The sequence below is a fragment of the Gopherus flavomarginatus genome, chromosome 7, assembly GCF_025201925.1.
Source record: "Gopherus flavomarginatus isolate rGopFla2 chromosome 7, rGopFla2.mat.asm, whole genome shotgun sequence".
NCBI lineage: Eukaryota > Metazoa > Chordata > Testudines > Testudinidae > Gopherus > Gopherus flavomarginatus.
In genome coordinates, this window is record NC_066623.1 from 58801426 (window position 1) to 58824025 (window position 22600).

Sequence of the window (22600 nt, forward strand, 5' to 3'; positions counted from 1 at the left end):
TTGGCACATCAGTGGCAACAAGGCTGAAAAGCAACCCCCTGACCAGTGTTATTGCAGACAGTAGTTCCTGGCAGATTCAACTTCAATGAAATGATTAAGATGGCTAAAAATATCACTGTGTCACCCTTCATTGGCCAAGTGTGACAAGATTCCAGGTATAGCCTTCATCAGGACGCACAGCATAATCCCCCCTTAGATTGTGATTAGCATTAGGAGAGAAGTGGAGTGCCTGGTGATGAGCAAGCACTTTCCTCTATTTCTTCAGGGATGTCTCATTTCTATATGACATAGCTGGAAAAGAAGATGGACAAAAGGTGTCTCCAGCAAGCCCTTTAGCTGAACCACATCATTATGATTCATCCATGACTAGTGCTGTGAGTGCTAAAGTTTGATAAATCTTTCTCATTTCATTAGCCCTTGAACATAGTGATCAAAAGATTTCTTCACCAGTCTGAAACCCTGCTGATTCTTCTTTACCTTTCCCGGTATTAATGTATGTTTAAGAGCAAGATATTCATAATAATAGTCACTGTGGGAATGGTGGAAAGTGTAATTCAGTTACTCCCTTTCAGCCTGTCTCAGCTGGAGTGCCTGCAGAGAATGGTGCAAGAGCTCTGGTTTCGTGGGATTTCAGTTCAAACTCTATCAGGTCTAGCTTTTTCTGGCCATAATTATTGTAAGCAATAATATAGCCACCTTAACTGTAAGAGGGGGTGGGGGCAACAGCTGTCTTGCAGGCATCACTGTACAGAATGCTGTGCTTCCATTTTGAACCCTTCCATTTTGGTGTGGCTATAAAGATTTTAAATTTGAACCAGCTTTAGGTGTAGATTTAGGGGCGAATTTTCATTTGCACTCTGCATTGCTCTAACTCTGTGAGAGTTTGGCTGATGTTGGTCCGTGCTGGATTTAGGCCTGGTTTCCCACCCAGCACAGTCTTTTAATCTGTTACCCTGTTACCCTTTGATCTAATAACTCACTGCTTTTTTTGTGGCAATACAATTTCTTCAGCAGCAGAAAACCTCCCATATCACAGTTGGAATTCATACACGCATTTATTTTATGTCATTAATTTACATTTATTTTAGATTTGTGAAGTGCACCAGTCATCTAGGTTCTAAATTCATACATGGAGAAATGGGAAAGCAATACAGAAAGCTTCTGCATAAGGCTTGCTCTCTAAGCAACCACAACAAATATCCCTTCTGGGGGACAGTGGGGGTTTGTGCACAACTTTTACCAACGCATTTCGTGTTCTGATGTCTCCGTTCTGTCCTTCGCAGACAAGTGTAGCAGATAGCCTTGTCCCTGAAGAATTTCACATTGTGAAGAACAAAGGAGTCCTGGGCTTGGAGTATTATGATGAGTGAGTGCTTCTATGATTTACAGAGAATTCTCCTCAAGGTTTAATGGCCTGCCTTGCACTATAGAGTAGGGCAAGGTAACAAGGCCAAGAACACTGGCCAAATATATGCAACCTAATCAAGGGGTGAAAAGTATATAAAGTCTGGTTTAGCAGTTGTGTTAAGAGCATATCTAGAAAAACGGCTGCAGAAGAGATGTTAGGCAACACCTGTCCCTGCAGAGCTGTCTGAGCAATGCTCTTGCATCCATTGCTGTGTGATGGCTAATGAGGGCTAAACCTCTCTTTTTTTTTTTTTCATTCCTCTGACTACCTCTCAAGAATTGGGCTGTCAAATGTATTTCTGGTTGGGTCTGAATGTGGCAGTAGAAATCTAATGAGACCACAGAATTACAGACATATAGGACTGGAAGGGTCCTCAAGAGGTCATCGAGTCTTGTCATTTGAGGGCAATGCTGAGAGACTCCTTAAAGTCTTTATTGGCTTTTGTATGAGTTTAATTGGAATGTGTCTGTCTTTTTACACTCTATTTACCTTTTAGAACTGCATTCTGCAATAAAGCTAGAAAGATTCTCTCATCCTACATAGCGGATCTTCAGTGCCACAGTTGAAATCCTGAAGCTACCCCCTCAGGTTTTCCACCTTTTAGTCCTCCTGGCTGTGAGGCTTGAATTGAGTTCACCAAACCTTGACCAAAGAAGTCTAGAGAGAGTCCTTTTAAACCCTCAACACCATGCCTTAAATTTGTTGGAGTCTCATATTCTGTTCCTTCTTTCTCCATCAGGGAATAAAAGATTGAGATTAGGAATTAAATCCCAGACTTCTGAGTGGCAGAATATATAATGTTAATATAAGTAATATTAATAACAATATTAGTATTGTGTGTTATACTTTTTTTATTTATTTGTATTATGGTAGCACCCCCGACATGCACCAGAAATCCATTGTGCTATGTGTTGTACAAACACGTAACAAAGGGGCAGTCCCTTCCTCACAGAGCTTACATTTTATACAGCACTTTCGAGGCAGTCCTGAATTCCACAACAAAGCCAGAATATTGTCTGAGGCAGGTTTTAAAATTTATGTTTGTTTTACAGTAAATACACAACTCTACTTGAAGATAGTGAAAATAGACTGCGGCTATTCCCATCCATGTGAGTACTGCCCTGCACCATGTTGCTATTAGAAAAAGTGACAGTATGGATTTAATTTCTATGTAATACCTTATAACATTTTATATAAACTAATGGCACTTCTTTTCTACCATGGAATTTTAGGAAACCATCTGGGAGATTAGAGGTCATCCAGCTGATGAAGGTGATGGACACCATGCTGGAGAAGGCTGGAGTAGATGATGAGCAAATTGGGATAACAGGACCTTCACAGGTAATGTCTTGTAAAAATCCTGAGAAATAATATCTCCTCTACGCTAGAGTTTATCCCCTGCAATATTTAAGGGGTCTCCCAGTTGTTTAATTCTAATGCTATATGCTACTGTGGGTCTTGCTTCTCATCCTGGTACTACTAATGGGGACTGTTCCTTGTTGAGGGTACCCTCTTGGGATTTCGTCTGATTTATGAAGAGTGACAGGTTGGCTCCAGGGCATTAGGTGTTGGTCTTTCTTGGTGCAAATGTTGCCAACAGGGGATGTGTTTTGAATGGCTAGTGTGAAAGAATTAAAGCAGCAGATTCCCAATCTCCTGATTGTGACTACAAAAGGAGACCGAACACTACTGATGCAAATTGACTGGAGATGTTAAATACTGGACCTTCAGAAGCCTGTCCAGGCTTGAAACAGGATGTCAGAGACTCTCCCTATCTTAGGGCTGTCTTCAGGCTTTCCATGTACAGAAATGGGGCAGATTTGGACATAGAGGGTGAGACATTAAAAAGCACTCAATATCTGCCTAACTGTTCCCATTGGAGTTAACCGAAGGCTCCCATCAACTTTGATGGGAGCAGAGGTAGGCCAGTACTGAGCACTTTTGAAAACCATACTATTGAACTCATGCACAATGACTCCTTCTCCAGTTCACTCTGCATTACCATTTTCTTCTGAAAAAGAAATCTATCACAAGGGTTTTGTTTTTTAAAACCAAACTTTATCCAGGATCCCTTTATCCCAAAGTCATTGCTGTCAAGGAGTAAATTCCTTGAGAAAGCCTGCAAAGATCCTGGTTTTGTTTTTTGCCAGTTGCACAATGTATTGGAGGTGCTGAAGACAGAGCAGAACATTTACAACATAGTGTTCCATGAGCTGATTCGACAGGTCAGTGTGGATTGTGCAGAGAGAGGAGAACTGCTTTCTAAGCTTAGGTGAGAATTCACAGAGTTCTCTTTCAGATTATGGCTGTGTTCTGACTAGCCTGGTATTTCATAAAACCATGTTGCCTCCAGGAATGTTAAGAATAATTAACTGTCACTCTCCTCCGCACCGCTGCCCTGTTCTCTATAAGTGGTGTCTAGTGGGAGAAGCTGTGAGTAGGATAGCTGAGAGCTCCTTTGTGATCAAGGTTCTTACACCATTCTCTCAGAGGTCCTGTATTTGACACAACTGAATAATCCTAGAATGTTAAAATCCTGGCTTCAAATGCTAGGAAGTTTATATTATAGAAATTTCCATACTCAGTGGAAAGAGGACCCTCCTATTAGATTCTGGATTAGCAGATGTGATTCTCAGGGTATGTCTACATCTACAATTTTGCAGCGCTGGTTGTTACAGCTGTATTAGTACAGCTGTATAGGGCCAGCGCTGCAGAGTGGTCACACTTACAGCAACCAGCGCTGCAAGTGGTGTTAGATGTGGCCACACTGCAGCGCCGTTGGGCGGCTTCAAGGGGGGTTAGGGGAACGCGAGAGCAAACCGCGGGGAAGCAGGTCTCCTTCCCCGCGGTTTGCTCCAGTGTTCCCCAAACACCCCCCCCCAAGCAGGTCTCCTTCCCCACGGTTTGTTCTTGCGTTCCCCGAACCCCCGTGCAAGCAGGTCTACTTCCCAGAGGTTTGCTCCGGTGTTCCCCGAACCCCCCTGCAAGCAGGTCTCCTTCCCCGCGGTTTGTTCTCACGTTCCCCGAACCCCCGTGCAAGCAGGTCTCCTTCCCAGCGGTTTGCTCCGGTGTTCCCCAAACCCCCCTGCAAGCAGGTCTCCTTCCCAGCAGTTTGCTCCGGTGTTCCCCGAACCCCCCTGCAAGCAGGTCTCCTTCCCAGCGGTTTGCTCCGGTGTTCCCCGAACCCCCCTGCAAGCAGGTCTCCTTCCCAGCGGTTTGCTCCGGTGTTCCCTGAACCCCCGTGCAAGCAGGTCTCCTTCCCAGCGGTTTGCTCCGGTGTTTTTTGAACCCCCATGCAAGCAGATCTCCTTCCCCGCGGTGTGCTGTCGCGTTCCCCGAACCCCCCTGCAAACCGCAGGAAAGGAGATCTGCTTGCACGGGGTTAGGGGAACGCGAGAGCAAACCGCGGGGAAGGAGATCTGCTTGCACGGGGGTTAGGGGAACGCGAGAGCAAACCGCGGGGAAGGAGACCTGCTTGCACAGGGGTTAGGGGAACGCGAGAGCAAACCGCGGGGAAGGAGACCTGCTTCCCCGCAGTTTGCTCTCGCGTTCCCCGAACCCCCTGCAAACTGCGGGGAAGGAGACCTGCTTGCACAGGGGTTAGGGGAACGTGAGAGCAAACCGCGGGGAAGGAGATCTGCTTGCACGGGGGTTAGGGGAACGCGAGAGCAAACCGCGGGGAAGGAGACCTGCTTGCACAGGGGTTAGGGGAACGCGAGAGCAAACCGCGGGGAAGGAGACTTGCTTCCCCGCAGTTTGCTCTCGCGTTCCCCGAACCCCCCTGCAAACTGCGGGGAAGGAGACCTGCTTGATTACCAGAGAGGCTTCCTCTGGTATGCTGGGATACCTGTTTATTCCACGGAGGTCAAGAAAAATGCTGGTGAGTGTTTACACCTGATCCAGCGCTGGATCCTCTACACCCGAGTTTCAACGGGTGTATGGCCAGCGCTGCAAACAGGGAGTTGCAGCGCTGGTGATGCCCTGCAGATGTGTACACCTCCTAAGTTGCAGCGCTATAACTCCCTCACCAGCGCTGCAACTTTGTGGTGTAGACAAGGCCTTAGAAAGGTAAGACAAGTTTCCCAGTTTACTGTCTCTATCTATTACAGGCAGAGGTATGTGAATCTGCTGGATCGAATCCCCCAACAGATGAGAAACCTTTACAAAGAAATGATGGCACAACGAGTAATGGACAGGCACATTACAGAAGAGTTATACAACTTCAAGGAATCTGTTGGACAGCTGACCAGGTCTGAATCATGATTGATCCTCAGAAATCTACCTTCTGTGCAGTAGATTTGTTGGGCGTGCTGCTTGTCCATGGTTTCTGCTCCCATGTTATATGCTGTGGGTCAGAGCAATATTAACCATCTCACAGCTGTCTTACCTCTTATGCAAAGCTTTCTCCCCACATTCTTAATACCAGTCCTGTAGAACTGTAGCATAGGATGGCAGCAAAGTCTCTTCCTTTTCTTCAAATCAGGGTGGAAAACAATCAATGGTTATTTAAAAAAATAAAAACCTCACATTTGTTTTAAATTTAAATTTAACTTTCTTTAAATTGAATTGAAAAATAAACCTATTTAAAAATAAATTTGAAATAATGATAGCCTATGTTAAGACCTAAGTGAATTATTGTCTATTTAAATCATTTAAATTAAATACAAAAAATATTAAGTAGTGAATATTTGCTGCCAAATTTTAAAGAATGTCAAACCATTGAACTGATGGTAGTCATTTCCTAGGCATCTAGAACCAATGTATGAAGTGTTAAATTAGCTTTTGACAGCAGTAGCCTCTTCTGCTTGTTCAGAGAGGATATTTTCTTCATTTTAGTTTATTCGGGTAGTTCAGTTCAATGACTAGTTCATTCAAAGTTAAAAAAACACTTGGGAGTTGAAAAATCAGGAAAGCTTGTTTTTCTTTTCCAAGCTATGAATAAAAACTAGGTGTGAGAGGATGAGATTTACTAGTTCTAAAATGTTGAAGGACCTGGTGACCAGAAACAGTCAGTTCAATTCTTTAAATACAAATAATACCTTCTTTGTTTAATAAATTGGTTAGTTTTAAATGCAAAACTTATTTTGATAAACTTTTTGATTTTTTTGGCATATTTCAACATAGTAAAATAGTTTTAATTAATAAATAGAATGCTGTTTTGGTGCATTTTTAATTGAATTTGAATTTCCATCAATACAGAGTTTTGACACAAATCACAAGTAAATAATTAATCATCATCTAGTAAATACAAAATGCATCGTTCACCATTTCTAACTTAAAAAATGGAAAGCTAAGAATCAGAATAAATGGATAGTAAGCTATATTATTGCTTAAATAAATGTGTACAGGTATGGTGTATCTTCCTTGTTTGCAAAATGAAGCACTAAGCTTAGTGTAAGGACTATATTTAGTTGCAAATCAATATGTTTTCTGTTACCAATCAATGAGAATCAATCTTTCTGTAGGAAAATAACTAAAAAGTACTAATGCAAAGCATGATTAAAGTTGATGATTTAAATCAAGATTTTCTTCTTGCTAATTTCAATCATGATTAAAATCAATGATTTAAATAGCTTTGATTTAAATCCATCCATCTTGTTTGAAATGTTATGCAAAGCTGTCTGCAGAGGGAGAGCTTTAAGCAAAACGTGTGCACAAGAAGACCATAGAGTTTTGTGTGCACTGGAAGGACATAAAGATCCCTTAAGATGAGATGATTGACTGTTTGTGGAAGGGAAGCACACAAGACAGCTAAGGGCACTCTAGACTGAGATTGGTAGGTTGACTCTGAATTGTTCTGATTGCAGCAGGCTGTGAAATGACTGTTCTATGCTATTCCAGTGAGCTATGTGAGGTCCGAGAACATGACTTCAGGGTGACGAGAGAAGCAGAACGGGCCCATGAGGAGCTGGCTGATGCAGTGCGGGATGCTGAGCTGAATGCAAAGTGAGTTCCTTCAGCCCAGGGAAGGTTGGAGCAATATGGTGTTTTTGAGTTGAAGGCAAAGCACATATTTCTTCTATTGTCTCACAGGTGACGTGGCCCAGTGTTTACTCTCTGTGGGAAGGGATGTGGCATACTGATTTCTCTCTCTTTAGGGCATTGTAGAGGGGGTGTGGAATATTGATTTCTCTCTCTGTATGGGAAACTGGTTATTTCTGTGCAGTATATCCAACCCGATATACTGCACAGAAATTTCTCTAATAGTGCCAAATTTCTCAAAGGGAGAAGTTGTTTTAATGTTTCAAGTTTTAACCATTAAAAGTCCTTTGTATTTGTTATCTGTGTATTTTCACATTTTAATGATTTTTACTAAGTACTACCCCCTCCTCGTCCTCCCAGTTCTGAGTTCCCTGTCTCTTAACAGTCTGCAAAAAACATCACAGACCTCAATCTCTGAGTGGCCAACTGGTGCAGAGTGTGTCAGACTCCTGCATTGAGTTCTGAAACACCTGACCTAGGGAAGGTTGCATTATGAATAGAACAGTCAGCCTAAACCCAGCACAGACTTGTCTCCAGACTTGTTGGGAGCTCACAGTGGGAATATCAGTAAAAGGGCTTGTCAAGGTTTTTTCCCCCACTTTGAACTTTAGAGTACAAATGTGGGGACCTTCATGAACACTTCTAAGCTTAATTACTAGCTTAGATCTGGTAACACTGCCACCAGCCAGAAATTCAATGTCTGGCGCACTCCCTGTCCCCCACAAACTTTCCCCTCCCTGGGTTGCCTTGAGGGACTTCACCAATTCCCTGGTGAACACAGATCCAAACCCCTTGGATCTTAAAACAAGGAGAAATTAACCATCCCCTTCCTTTCCCCCCACCAGGGCCGGCTTTAGGAAGTGCGGGGCCCAATTCGAACAGTTTCGACGGGGCCCCAGCAAGGATGACCCAAAAAAAAAAAAAAGGCACTTAAAAAAAACCACCTTTAAAAAAAAAGCACTTAAAAAAAACCATTCTCCCCTCTTGATGTATTTGATTTCCTCCTCCAAACCTCCCTCTCTCTCACCTGGAGTTCACAGCACTAAGTACCAGCTGGGGGATTTTTTCCTGGGTTACATGACATGATCCCAACTTTAGTTCTGAAACAGACACAGGCAGGCACAAACTCACCCTCAAACAGCAACACCCTGAAAACCACAACACCAACCCAATATTACAAACCTAGGGGGAATGACAGGGTCAAACACTCACTGTCGGAAGCCCCAGCAGCTGTTCAGGTGAGTGAGGTCCACTGCAGAGATTCCTGTGTCTCCCACCGGACCAGAAGCTCCCTCGGGGTCTCCTCCAGGCTCCAGGTGACTGCTGGGGGGAGAGGAGGGGATGGGAGGAAGGCTGCAAGCACATGTGCCTTCTCCCCTCTTCCCTCTCCTGACCTACAATACCCAGCGGCTGTCTCTGCCTCAGCCTTCTGCCAGCCAGCATCTCTCATTGCCTAGCAGCAACAGCAGCTGCTTCTGGGAGACGCAGAACTTTGCTTCAGGGAGACAGCCGGCCAGTGCGGGGCCCCCTTCAGGGGTGGGGCCTGATTCGGGGGAATCGGGCAAATCGGCCTAAAGCCGGCCCTGCCCCCCACCAATCCCTGGTGAGTCCAGATCCAGTCCCCTTGGATCTTAAAACAAGGAGAAATTAGCTCTCCCCCCTCCTTTCCCCCCACCAATCCCTGGTGAGTCCAGATCCAATCCCCTTGGATCTTAAAACAAGGAAAAATCAATCAGGTTCTTAAAAAGAAAGCTTTTAATTAAAGAAAGAAAAGGTAAAAATCATTTCTGTAAAATCAGGATGGAAAATACTTTACAGGGTACTCAGATTCATATAGCCCAGAGCAAACCCCCTCTAGCCTTAGATTCAAAGTTACAGCAAACAGAGGTAAAAATCCTTCCAGCAAAAAGAAACATTTACAAGTTGAGAAAACAAACATAAGACTAACATGCCTTGCCTAGCTAATTACTTACAAGTTTGAAACATGAGAGACTGATTCAGACAGATTTGGAGAACCTGGATTGATGTCCCATCCCTCTCAGTCCCAAGAGCGAACAACAACAACAAAACAAAAGGCACAAACAAAGACTTCCCTCCACCAAGATTTGAAAGTATCTTGTCCCCCTGTTGGTCCTCTGGTCAGGTGTCAGCAAGGTATACTGAGCTTCTTAACCCTTTACAGGTAAAGAGACATTAACCCTTAACTATCTGTTTATGACAGGGCTTATCTGGGATTCAGGGAAAGGAGCTGTAGATTTGCAGGGCCTGCAGAGTATGGTAATTGAGGAAGGAGATCTGGCTGAAGCTGGTATCTCAGAAATGTTTGGGAGCTGTGGGAAAGATAAAAAACTAGGTTAGGAGGAGGGGGATGTGGATAGTGTACCTCTGTCATCTTCTATGCAGTGTAATTGTAGCCGTATCAGTCTCAGGATGTTAGAGAAACAAGATGGGTGAGGTAATATCTTTTATTGGACCAACTTTTGTTGGTGAGATAGACCAGCTTTGGAGCCACACAGAGCTCTTCTTCAGGTCTGGGAAAGATACTCCAATTAAATTGTAATAAATTAAGTAAACTTATGCTAAACAATCTGTTGCACCTTGCATTTAGCATGTCTCTCTCACCAAGAGAATTTGGTCCAATAAAAGATACTGTATTACCTCACCCACACCTTGTCTCTCTGTCTTCTTCTCTCAGTCTTGTGGAAGAATATCGTGAGTTGTATGAGTTACAAAGAGCGAGGCTTGAGACCCAGCTGCTCCAGTTAACCCAAGAGAAAGAAATCTGGAGCTCAGCTACATATGACCTGGCAATGAAGGTAGGTACAGACAGCATCATGGAGGACACTGCCTTACTGCAGGATACAAACCATTGTAACTAAAACTCCTGTTCCAGGATTTCCAAAGGTTTTATTTAACTGAAATCTTGTGCTCCCAGACCTGCCAAGACTGCTTTTCCCAGGGGACTGTTGCTTTTTGGCTCTTTTAACTGTGGAAACTGACAGATATATATTGCTTTTTCTGGTGCTAATCTCCAGGCTCAGTGCCAGAGGATTTCATATGAAATCAGAGAGTGGCTTGTGTTTTTTCAGAAATAGTGTCACTAAAATGCTTCCTTGACGTTTCTCAAAGTTTAGATTATCCAACCCAGATTCCCTAGACTTTTTCTGTAATTTCAAGACTATATTTTACTTTCTTTTTCTACTGTGTCCACATTGGTGGTCTCTTATTTTATCCCATTCAAATTAAACATTTGCTGTGAGAACTTCTTGGAGTTGTCTGGTAGTTTTTCAGGTTGTTCCTTAGGATGAGACAGCAATAGTTCTGCAGAAACAGAGTGGGAACACATTTTTTTTTGGCTCTCTGAGTTTCCCCTGGACAACATTATTAGTCTTTCAAAGTACATCTGTTCAGAGTTATTGGCGATGGCTTGATATGTTTACATTTCCTTTTGATATTTTTCCTTTTAAGAGATTATTAATGTCCAGATTCTTCCACTCTTGCTCATCCTGAGTAGTACCTTACTTCATCTCTTGAGGACTATCTTTACCAAGAAAAATACAATATTGGAAATATGGTACAGACATTTTTGATATATGTGGTACTTATCATAAATGCCATATGTGGTTTCTGTTACGGTTTAACTTTAAAAGGCACATTATCCTGATGGTTTGTGCCTGAATTTGAGTAAGTTAATGCAAATTTACAATCTATTGTTATTTGACCAAAGTTATTGCCTTCCAGAGAGCTCCACTAAACTTCAAACCGTGGGCTTTAGTTGTTCTACTGCCACTTTTACATACAGGAGCCATCTGCTGGGATGTAATCGAGCATGGGCTCACCATTGTTACTTATAAAATACTCGGATACCTTGCATATCATGTGGAATAAAAGCCAAAAGTTGCTGAGCAGTCCTTTAAATCTCCATCCCTACTAGCTGGGATGTGTTGGGCTTTGGCCATCCTCCATCACACAGTGAAGCATTCTAAGGAGGTTCCTGCTGGCGTTTAAGCTCAAGTGAGGGTAGTGTGGTAAGGAAGTTCTCTCCTCCTCAAGGAGTGTTCTTGGATTGTTAATCAAACCAATGACAGTAGGTGGCTTTACCACACACTTTGGTTCTGCTGTTGCATGCTGTTCATTTATTCGCTATGGTGGCCATTGGCACTTAGGTAGCCATTTTTTATGGAGTTCTGTTCTACAAACTGTTCTCTGTGAGGCCTATGACAGCAACGTCTATTCAGATCTTTCTCTCCAAATGGCAAGGCTGTCATGTGTCTGGTGATGAGGGGAGACAGTTGTCCAGGGCCTGGGCTTTTAGTGGAAGGTGGGCCTCTCAATGGGTCTGCACAGCAGGATGTGTGTGATGCGCAGCAGTGCTGGTAAGAGACTGGTCTGTATTTCCTGGCCCTTTCCCATGCCATGAGTCAGGGTTGAAATGGTTGATGCCCCTCTTGTATGCTGTGGGGGGTCAGTACTCACCAACCACTTTGGACAGGGACAGTCTGCCAGTGTTTGGGTACAGTACCTAGCAATAATATGTGCAGCAGGAGGAGTTCACGCTAGTGCCACCTGCTCCAGTGGGGAGTCAGCCAGGAGCAGGTGTTGGGAAGACACAACAAGCACTCACTGTGACAGCAGAAGGGCAGCCCTGGGCCGTCCTGAGCCACTTGATAAGCCGGACAGGGCAAAAAGAGGCAACAATGGAGCAGGGGGCTAAAACAGTGAGGGGCAGAGACAGGTAGTGAAAGAATTGGAGAGAGCCAAGGGAAAAGGACTGAGAACAACAGCAAAAGTAGATGAGGGATGTTTGAAAGAAAAATGAGATGGGGCAGATATATGAGGGGAGCAGCAAATGGGAGGAGTAACCCCAAGCGGGGATCAGAGGCAAGGAAAAGCAAGGGCAGACATTGATGAGAAACAGACTCAAGGTGAGAGGGTGAGTCCTGCAGTAGGGGAGGCAGGGCTGGAAGAGATAGTGGCCTTCCCTGGGAGTGTGGGGTCACTGTAGGGGACAGGTCACAGGAAGGCAGAAGATTACCTGTCCTGGCCCTGTAAATCCTGTCACAGCTCTGCCCATAGTCTCTTATAGCTTAGGGAGTGCTAGTGTGAAGTCAGCTTTTCAGGGTACGTTTCTTACACAGTGGAGGTTGGGTCAGTTATCTCCTGGGTTGTCCTCTAACCTCCTCACCACTCCCAAAAGAGTTGGTATAAGTAACTGTGTTCCTTGCAGGTGATCGAAAGAAACCAGCTCACGTTGTCTCGCAAGCTCTATGTTAGTGAAAAGGCATGGACCAAAGTCATCAAACACTTCATAGTGCTTCTGGCATCACAGGTAGAGTCCGGTTTGTGATGTATGACTGTGGCGTGGAGAAGGCTATGTTTGAAGAGCTTGTGTCTGTGCAGGGTTCATCTGTCTCAGTGCAGAATTTCATGTTTCCCAGTTACTATTCGAACTTTAAAGTTTTGGCTCAGGTTTGAATGAATGGTATGGTTTGAATAGGTTCTCTATCTCCCCTTTCTCTTTCTCTCTGTTCCTCTCCCTACTGTTCCTTTTTTCTCCTCTCCCATCGCTCTGTCCTCAACTTTCTTCATCTCTCTATTTTCCCTTCTCTCCATGGCTTTTCCTACTTTGATCCCTCTGTTCATCCTCAGAAGACCAAGCCAAATCAATGCTAGTGTAATTGTATCCTCAACAGTGCTGGCCTGGCACATTTGCCTTCTGATGTTTCAGCACAAATACAAAACTCAGGTGCTGAGCTGAGTCATGTGTGCCTCAGTCCTAATGCCACTAGTGAAATGTCCAGCTTCCAAGGTCATTGTGTATGCTGTGGAACTGCAGAACATTTTCCAGCTAGCCGTCTGTGAAGTGGGTACTTCTTCAGACATCTGAGTGGTCATTGTTCTGATCCCAGTGAAATGGAAGGTCCCTTGTCTTATAGCTCTCCCATTCTTTCTTGTGATGCACACAGGACACAGCAGACCTTTCCGATTTGCAGGAGATGACTGAGCAGTTCAGGGAGCTGTTGAACCGCATTGGAGTTGAAGTGGAACATGCTGAAAACTCCAGCAGGGAGAAGTTGCGAATGGTTCAGAATGGCCTCACCAAGTGGATGCAGTACTTCCAGGACAATGTTTTGTGAGTGTCCAGGAGTTATTATTTAATTTAGGCAGTGGTACACTGGCTACCTCCACCACCTTTATGTGACAGAAAATTGCAGTACACCAAACCTGGCAGCCCGTATTCAGGCAAAACCACCATTACTTGGAGGATTTGGCTCACTGGATGCAAGCTGCATACACCTTACCATTGTTCTGTTAGGTTTGACATCTGTTTATTTTGAAAACCTTGTCCACAGCTGAAATCTGTCAGCTCCAGTATGGTGATGTAGACTTCTGTTCATGCCTTCTGCAATAATTCTGTCTTACTCCCCCCCGAACAGCAGAAAACAAAAGATTTCACAGTAAACTATGAGATCTGTTTGTCTGTTACCATGAGGATTTTGAAGCAAATAGGGAGAAATGATCACCTAAGATGAAACATTACTAAAATACAGGCATTCAAGATAACATCCAGCACCTCAGAGGCAGTGTAGCTTGTAAGGTTTTTAGACCATCTATTTGTGCTGTGTTTTTTCAATGCCGAGTACAATGAGGTCCTGGTTCATGACTGGGGCTCCTGGGACTTCCACAATGCATGTAATGAATAATAATAATGACAAGGATAAAGGTTGATTGTCTCTAAATGAAGGGAAAAAATAAATAATAGATCCTATCTATTGGAAGGACTATACTACATCCTAAGTACTAATACACACTAAGGGCTTGTCTACACTGGCAAGTTTTATCACCAAAAACTGGCTTTTGGAGACAAAACAGCAATAGCATACACACTGCAGTGTGACTTTTTAAAAAAAAAAACAACGCCTAGTTTTGGCGACAAAAAACTTCCATCCCTGTGAGAGACTTTTGTCTTTTCTCCTTCCTTTGTTGTCAACAAACATGGAGTGTAGAGACCACAGGTTTTTTTTCGATTTTATTGGCCTCCAGAAAGTATCCCACAATTCTCATGCTGCCGGTTTGAACTTTGCTGCCCTCCAGCCATTCCCCCCACCCCCACCCCCTTGCAAACCCCGGGAATTTTAGATCTAATTTCCTGCTTCCTGGCTTCCCAGAGGAGCTTCCCAGGAGGCTTCCCAGGTGAGCATGGCTGGCTATCGCACCAAACATGGTCCCGCTTGGACCACTGATGAGTTGTTGGATCTGATCAGTATATAGGGAGAGGAGTCTGTTCAGTGCAAGTGACCCATAGGAATCAGGACACATATGGGCAAATTTCTCGAGGCTTGTGCGAAAAGGGCTATGATTGGGACACGCAGCAGTACAGAGCGAAGATAAAGAAGCTGAAGCAGGTGTACCATAAAGTGCAGGAGGCGAACCATCACTCCGGTGGTGCACCTAAGACCTGCCAGTTCTATAAGGAGCCGAATGCTATCCTCAGTGGTGACCCCACCTCCATCACCGATAGCCCCGTGGATACTTCGCAGGCAGCAGAAAGAGGGGTAACCAGCAGGCTGAAATTCTGGATGAAGAAGTTGAGCTAGAAGAGGATGTGATGCTCCCAACGGGATCGCCCAGTGGGGCAGGCAGCCAGAAACTTTTTTCCACTTCAGAAATGCTCAACGGGGAGAAGGAAGCAGATGAGACTCTGGGTAAGTTGCTGTGGCTTGTGTAGGGAATCGAAAAGTGGGAGGCGGTTAGTTTTTTCTGTGAGCTGGACATTGACCTGTGTAGCTATGCATGGCCAAGCAGGGTGTCAGTGGACATCGAGACCTGTAGAGAATCCTCCAGAGAGAGCTCTGGAAAGTTTCCAAGAGGTACTTGTTAATCCTCTGCCACAGATTCCAAGGGATGGCAGCCTTGTTAGTTCCCCCATTTTGGAAAACTGTACCATGCCATTTAGCAATCACTGGAGCTGGGACCAAAGCAGCACATAGCTGAGCTGCATATAGACCAGGGTGAAAGCCACAAGCATTCAGCAGTTGTGCCCTGGTTTCTCTGGTCACCCGCAACAGTGAGATGTTAGCCAGCAGGTTGGCCGCCTGTGAAAAAGTGTGGGATAATTTTAGAATGAGTTCCCTGGAAAGCTGCCCTGAAAGCCATGACCTTTTTGTCCGTACGCACAACTGCCTTCCTCCCACTCCCGACACTCACCATGATTGGGGTGCTCGCGAAGCTGTGTGCCTGCCTAGAGTCTCAGAGGGAAAGTGATTTCTACTAGGAAAATACCCTTTTTACTAAAATGTTTCAATCATTTGCTGGAATGTAACAATTCCTCTTCTGTTCAGCACAGACCTTGAAGAACACACCACACATCCTAGTGGACTGGCTTTGGCAGATAAGAAAAAAACATAGGTGTAGAAAAGAAGACATGTTCTGGGAGGTGCTGCAGCACAATGAGAGACAGACCAGGGAATGGAAAGGGTGCCAGGAAGCCGAAAGGCAGGACAGAAAAGAGAATGCTGCTTTTCCCAGGCAAGCGACAGAGTGGAGCATAACAGTTATGAAGGATCAGACAGAGATGCTCAAGTCTTTGATACAGCTGCCGACTGAGCAGATCTGTGGTCGATGTCCACTGCAGTACATGCAGATGCACAATTCTTTGTCAACCCCTCCTCCCCCCATGCTCACACATTCCTTTTCACTTCACAGCACTCCTGAGTTTCCCCATCACTCCACCCCTTCTCACAGCTTGCACAATGATAGCTGGAGCTACACACAGTTGTGAGGTTTTACCCTTTTTAACAATAAATAAAGGCTAAGGTATTTAATGGTACAGCGTTTTTATCTGTGTTCTTCAAAAGCGTATAGCATTCAATTCACTCTCGCGAACAGGCTTGTAAAGCATTGTGTTGCATAGATCTTGGTCTGCAAAATTGTACATGGAGGCACCAGGGAAGCAACTCCAAAGCAGACGTGTTACTGCCACTCATGGTCAAAGCAGTTCCTCAAAGCCTCTAATGTTAATAGCAGCTCTCTGGGCTCCTCTGACAGCCCTAGCATCCGGCTGTTCAAACTGTGCAGCCAAGCGCTCTGCCTCAGTGCGTGACACCTGAGCAAACATTTCACCCTTAGAGTCACACAGATTATCCTTAGTGCAGCATGGGGCTATGACCATGGAAATACTTTCCTTGGTAAGGTCTATACTATCATTGAGACACCTCCAGCGAGCTTTCAAATGGCCAACGGCACATTTGACTGCCATGTGGTACCTGCTCAGCCTGTTGCTAAAATGCTCCTTGCTGCTGTTCAGGTGCCCAGTGTAAGGTTTCATGAGCCAGGGCTATAAGGGGTAAGCTGGATCTCCCAGGATTACTTTGGGCATTTCCACATCCCCCACTGTGAAACTGTGGTCTGGAAAGAAAGTCCCTGCCTGCAGCTTTCTGTGCAGGCCACAGTTCCTGAAGATGCATGCATCATGTACCTTTCCAGACTAGCCTGCACTGATGTCCATGAAATGCCCCTGGTGATCCACAAGCACCTGCAACAGCATGAAGTATCCCTTCCTATTGATGTATTCAGAGGCAAGGTGGTCTGGCACTAAAATTGGAATGTGTGTGCCATCAATCACCCCGCCACAGTTAGGGAAACCCATCTCTGCAAAGCCATCCACTATTTCATGCACATTTCCCAGAGTCACGGTGCTATACAGCAGGATGCAATTTATTGCTGTGCACACTTGGAGTAACACAGCCCCAACAGTGGACTTTCCTACTCCAAATTGATTTGCAACTGACTAGTAGCAGTCTGGATTCACCAGCTTCCACACAGCGATTGCAACATGCTTCTGTGCAGAAAGGGCAGCTCTCAATCTGGTGTCCTTGTGTCGCAGTTCGAGGGACAGCTTAGCACATAGCTCCATGAAGGTTGCTTTACGCATCCTAAAGTTCTGTACCCACTGGTCGTCATCCCACACCTGCATGACAATGCGATCCCACCAATCAGTGCTTGTTTCCCTAGCCCAGAAGCGATGATCTACTGTATGCAGCTGCTCTGTGAATGCACAAAGCACAGATAAGTTGCTGCCGTCCATATCACACTCGGAGGCCTGTGATTCATCCTCTGCTAACTTTGCAAGTAACTCTGAGAGTAACTGTGCTGCCACGTGCAATGTCCTCATGACAGCTAACAGCACATAGGAGAGAAGTGTGGGATCTATCCTCTCTCACTGCAGATGCTGGCGCACACTGTAAAAGAATGACAGTTGGAAAAAGGGTGCAAAAGGAAGCCAGAAACCTTTGGAAGGGTGGGACACAAAGCAGGGCATGACAGTACATTTTGCACATCCCAGGATGCGCCCTGCTCAGTTTCCACATTCCCACAACACTTAGTGATGGATGGTGTCGCCAGGCACTGTGGGATACATACCCATAGTCCATTGCTCTCGCTGTCGACAAAGGTGCCCCAAATGTGGACATGATCTGTTGACAGTGGGAGTAAATGTAGACACGCTTTGGTGACTTTGCTTTTGTTGATTTTTCCTTGTCGACATTAGTTTCATCGAAAAAACTTGCCAGTGTAGACAAGCCCCAAAACAATACTTCTTCAGTGGCAATGCGGGGACAATACAGTCTTTCCTAAGGGGGAAAGTAGAGAGAAAAAAATATAAAATGCAGTAACAGCTAAGCACTTTCAATACAATGTCCTGAAATAATAACTGGCTTGTTTTTTAAACAAATCCTAGGTATTGAATTCTGAAATCCATTTCTGTCTATGAATCCGGATTGTAGAAAACTTCCTACCACAGTAAACCTCAGAGTTATGAACACCTCAGGAATAGAGGTTGTTTGTAATTCTGAAATGTCTGTAACTCTAAACAAAACATCATAGTTGTTCTTTCAAATGTTTACAACTAAACATTGATTTAATAAAAACAGGAGTACTTGTGGCACCTGAGAAACTAACAAATTTATTTGAGCATTTGTTAGTCTCTAAGATGCCACAAGTACTCCTGTTCTTTTTGCAGATACAGACTAACACGGCTGCTGCTCTGAAACCATTGATTTAATACAGCTTTGAAACTTTACTGTGCAAAATAAAAATGCTGCTTTTCCTTTTTTTTAGTAGTTTATGTTTAACACAGTACTGTACTATATTTGCCTTTTTTTTTTTTTTTTTTTTTTTTTGGTCTCTGCCGCTGCTTGATTGCAAACTTCTGCTTCCAGATGAGGTCTGTGGTTGACTGATCAGTTTGTAACTCTGATGTTCTTAACTCTGAGGTTCTACTGTATTTATCCAATAGCCTCCCACACGTCGGGTGGAAAACCTGATCTCACTGAAGGCACTGGGAGTTTTGTCATTGATTTCAAATGGACCAAGGAGTCCACCCTCTGACTTTATAACCAGAGGTTTCTTTCTGAAAGGTTACTCTCTGACTGGTCTGACAGTGCTCTTGTTTGTTGTTTAAGTTTGATAATTTTTATTCTTAAATGCAAATAAGTGAAATACCAAAATTTATTTTAATAGAACACCAAGGTTACAAAATGAGACCAGTCAGAAGATGTAAAATGTAAGGTTCTCATAGTAACTTTAACTTAGTTCCCATCCTCATTCCACTTACTTGTTGAGCTACACATTTAAAAAGTAAAATAGGAATAAAATGATTATTTTAAGAAGATTTTTTCCAGGATGATTACAGTATTAGTGAAGAACAGCATTTTGTCAGTTTCAGTCACAGCCTTTCTGAGGACTAAACATCCAGTACTTGTTTGCCTTCCATTCCTCCTGTTCTTGAAGCAATCTTTTTTCCTACAAGGGACTCCAAACACTTTTGTGATTCTAGGGGAGGGAGTGTAAGTCAGTGGTGGGGAGGAAGCCCTAAAGACCCTTCCCTTGGCAAAAAGGCCTCTGTTTCAAGTACAGGATATAGCATGGAGCAGCATGTGCACACATTATACGTTTACTTTTGCTCATTCAGGAGTAATGTTTCTCTTGTATCTCATCCCTTCTCACTTTCTCTCCTTGTCCCTCTAGCAGGAAAGCAAGCTTCTCTAATATGAAGGGAGAAGTATTGGAGGAAATCCTGCAGGACTTCAAGAACTTGGAAAATGTAAGACTTTCTGACAAGCATATTCCCCTAGCCTACAAACTAAGCTGCTAGCAAATAATTAATATTTAGCTCTACAAATACTAAGAAGGACAGAAATAAAGCAAGGCTCCAAGTTTATTATATAGTTGCTTAGTTTGCAACATCTTTTTCATCTTGGGCCAAAAGGATATCCCTCACCTTTCTGCTGCACACCTGGGGGTGACCAAGGCAGCTGAGAGCTTTTTCTGGGATGACAAGTTCATTACTTTCTTTTCAGATGTTAAATGAGGACCTGGAGCAATATGGAGGGGAAGTTCTATTAATGAAGACGGAGACCCTCAAGACTGCTGCCAACCTGCAGAAACGTTGGACAGAACTGGGACAAACAGTGCTTAGTCGTCACAAGGACATTAATGGGGTGTTGCCTCCAGAGCTCAGAGCCATGGAAGAAATAAATAAACATGCAGATGAGCTTTGCCAACAGTACAGCGTAAGAATAAATGGGGAGAATGGTAAGAAATTACCCATCTTGTCATTCAATCTTTCCTTCAGTGTGTCAATGAACAAGTGACTAAAAGAGAACTAGCTGACATAATTTATTTGGCCTTTAAAAAGCCTTTGACAAAGTCCCTCACAAAAGGCTACTAAAGAAAGAGGTCTCTTATGCACAGGATGTTACTGTTTGGGAAGCCAGAGTGTGACTCTACAGTGCATTAGCCTGCCATGCACTAAGTCACCAAGCTGACCCTGGTACAGCGCTCTGCAAGTTCTGCAGTGTGCTTTGACATACTGCTGTTTGAAATGGGAGTACATCAAAGTGCACTGTGAAACTTCTAGTGCATGGTGGTAGTGTCTGTATGGGATATTACTGTATGGCAAGTTAGTGCACTGTAAATTCACATCCTGGCTTATGCAAACAAATGTCCCATGTAGACAAGTTCTTAGTAGTCATAGAAACTGGTAAGAGACATAGGGGAAAAAAGTGGGGCTAAATGTTCAGTTTTCTTTATGGCAAAAGGTTAACAATGGGTTGCCTTGTGATTCTGTACTAGCTCCAGTGTTGTGTAAGATATTTATTAATGATCTGAAGAAAGGGGTGAGCAGTGTGCTGGCAAAATCAGCAGATGACACAAAATAATTTAAATCAGTGAAATCTAAAGGGCATCCTAATGTAATGAGGAGATTGGGCAGCACCATGGCAGAGGAAATCCAGTGTTGACAAATGTAAGGTAATACACTTTGGAAAAAGTCATTTGAGAACTATTGCTGGGTTCTAAACTAATGTAACTACTCAGGAAAGAGACCAAAGTATCAATGTGAACAGCTGAATAAAACCGGCGTTCAGTGTGCAGTAATGGTAGAAACAAACAAAATGTTAAGGAGTTATACGGAACAGGCTAGTGATATTGAAAACATAATGCCGTAACATAAAGAAATAGCATTCAATCATCTGAATACTGTGCTGAGCTCTGATCACCCTCTCCACAAAACTACGTATCAGAATAGAAGGGGGTCAGTATAGAGTGACAAAGAGTAGAGGCCTGGAGAGACTTCTGTGTGAGGAGAGATTGATATGACTGGACCATTTAGTTTAGATAAGAGGAGACCTTACAAAGATATACAGAATAAAGGTAAGTCTGGTGCTCCTATTTACCCTTTCTTCTAATAAAAAACAAGGGGACAATGAGTGAATCTGAAAGGCGACGCATTTGAAAAAGGAAATCCTTTTTTCCCCATATTGCACAATCTATGGAACTCTTTGCCACAAGACATCACAGAAGTCAGCACCTTTAGTAGGATTCAAAGAGAGCTTAAACACTTTATGTGGATATTGAGAATGTGTATAGTTACAAGCAGCTCAGCAGACAGAGATTACACATCTGAATGTGCAAAATGGGTAAATGAACAGGTAATCACACCTTTGCACAGGCAGTTTCCCATTTTACACACACCTTTATAATTTGCACATACACATGCACATTTACCAGGCAGAAGTTGGGTGCTTGTGTTGAAAGTTTTGCCCTTTTATATATGAGGCATTCTTGGCAAATAAATAAATAAATAAAACCGTACTGTGAAAGGCTCTATGCATAGGAATGACAGATCCTTTTTGGTCTGTCTTGATCCAGTGCTTTTGAATGAATACAAGGCTGCTGATTCTTGTGATGTTGGCCATTGCTTAGAGCTAGAAATCTGAAATTGATTGAGCTATGTAGATAATTTATGGTCTGAACCATAGCTCCTTGAAATAAACAGAAAGACACCCATTGACTTAGTGGGTTTTGAATTAGGTCCTTACTAAACAATTAATCTGTAATTCAAGCCCGCTAAATTCATGCATAGTGTAGTCATTCCTCTTATCATAGAATTTTGAACTGCTGGATTCTGAAGCTCACTTTTCACTGACTGAAGGAATACAGATAAAGTTTCCTCTTTTCCCCCCCAGGGGTAACCAGGATTTTGACAGGTTTAGTGAGCAGTATGGAAGATTGGACATTCAAGATGCTAACCAACAAGCGAGGATCTGTCATGCATGAATCTGATTGGCTGAAATTGTTTCGAGTGATTCCTGATTGGCTGACCCAGGTGGCTGCACTGATGACAGTTATAGGTTCCGGCCAGTCTCATGAGGATCGGAGCAATAGAAAGCCTCATGTCTCGTAAGATAGGTCCTTGCCAGTATTGTTCATTCTTCTCTGGGGCTGTTCTGATACAATTTGCTCTTCTCACATGCTTGGATAAATGTTTTCATGTGGTGGACACTGTCTGGAACAGGAGGTTGGTAATGGGCTATAGAGCCTTTCACCTCTAGGCCACCAGCTGAAATTTGGTTCAGATGGGCAATGATTAAAAGTCATTCCCGCCTGATGGCTGTTTGGTAATACCTGTGAAACGAGTTGTGTACAGTTCCTAGTACACTTGTCCCCATCACAGCTGACACTTCCTTGGCAATCTTGGAGTTAGAAGCCAAGGACCAAATGCACCTCAAAGCCTGACCTCTCCTCTCACCCCCTGGAAGTGGTCCCTCCAGGTGAGGGATGAAGCACATTGATGGGGCAATGTGAAGAATCTTGCTGCTCATGGTTTACCTGTTAGATGGTAAAAAATGAATGTAGGCTTCAGATTGG

General features: G+C 43.8%; 1 protein-coding gene across 1 annotated transcript in view; it reads left to right on the forward strand.

The window, feature by feature from the left end:
* AXDND1 (axonemal dynein light chain domain containing 1) overlaps positions 1-22600 on the forward strand; it is a 59195-nt gene that overhangs the window by 14671 nt on the left and 21924 nt on the right. The window contains exons 5-17 of the mRNA XM_050963452.1: positions 266-374; positions 1284-1366; positions 2461-2517; positions 2641-2749; positions 3559-3680; positions 5518-5658; positions 7250-7354; positions 10086-10206; positions 12618-12719; positions 13357-13523; positions 19418-19493; positions 19750-19984; positions 21919-22132. Coding sequence (XP_050819409.1) covers positions 266-374; positions 1284-1366; positions 2461-2517; positions 2641-2749; positions 3559-3680; positions 5518-5658; positions 7250-7354; positions 10086-10206; positions 12618-12719; positions 13357-13523; positions 19418-19493; positions 19750-19984; positions 21919-22132 — 1641 coding nt within the window. The remainder of the gene's footprint in view (positions 1-265; positions 375-1283; positions 1367-2460; positions 2518-2640; positions 2750-3558; positions 3681-5517; positions 5659-7249; positions 7355-10085; positions 10207-12617; positions 12720-13356; positions 13524-19417; positions 19494-19749; positions 19985-21918; positions 22133-22600) is intronic.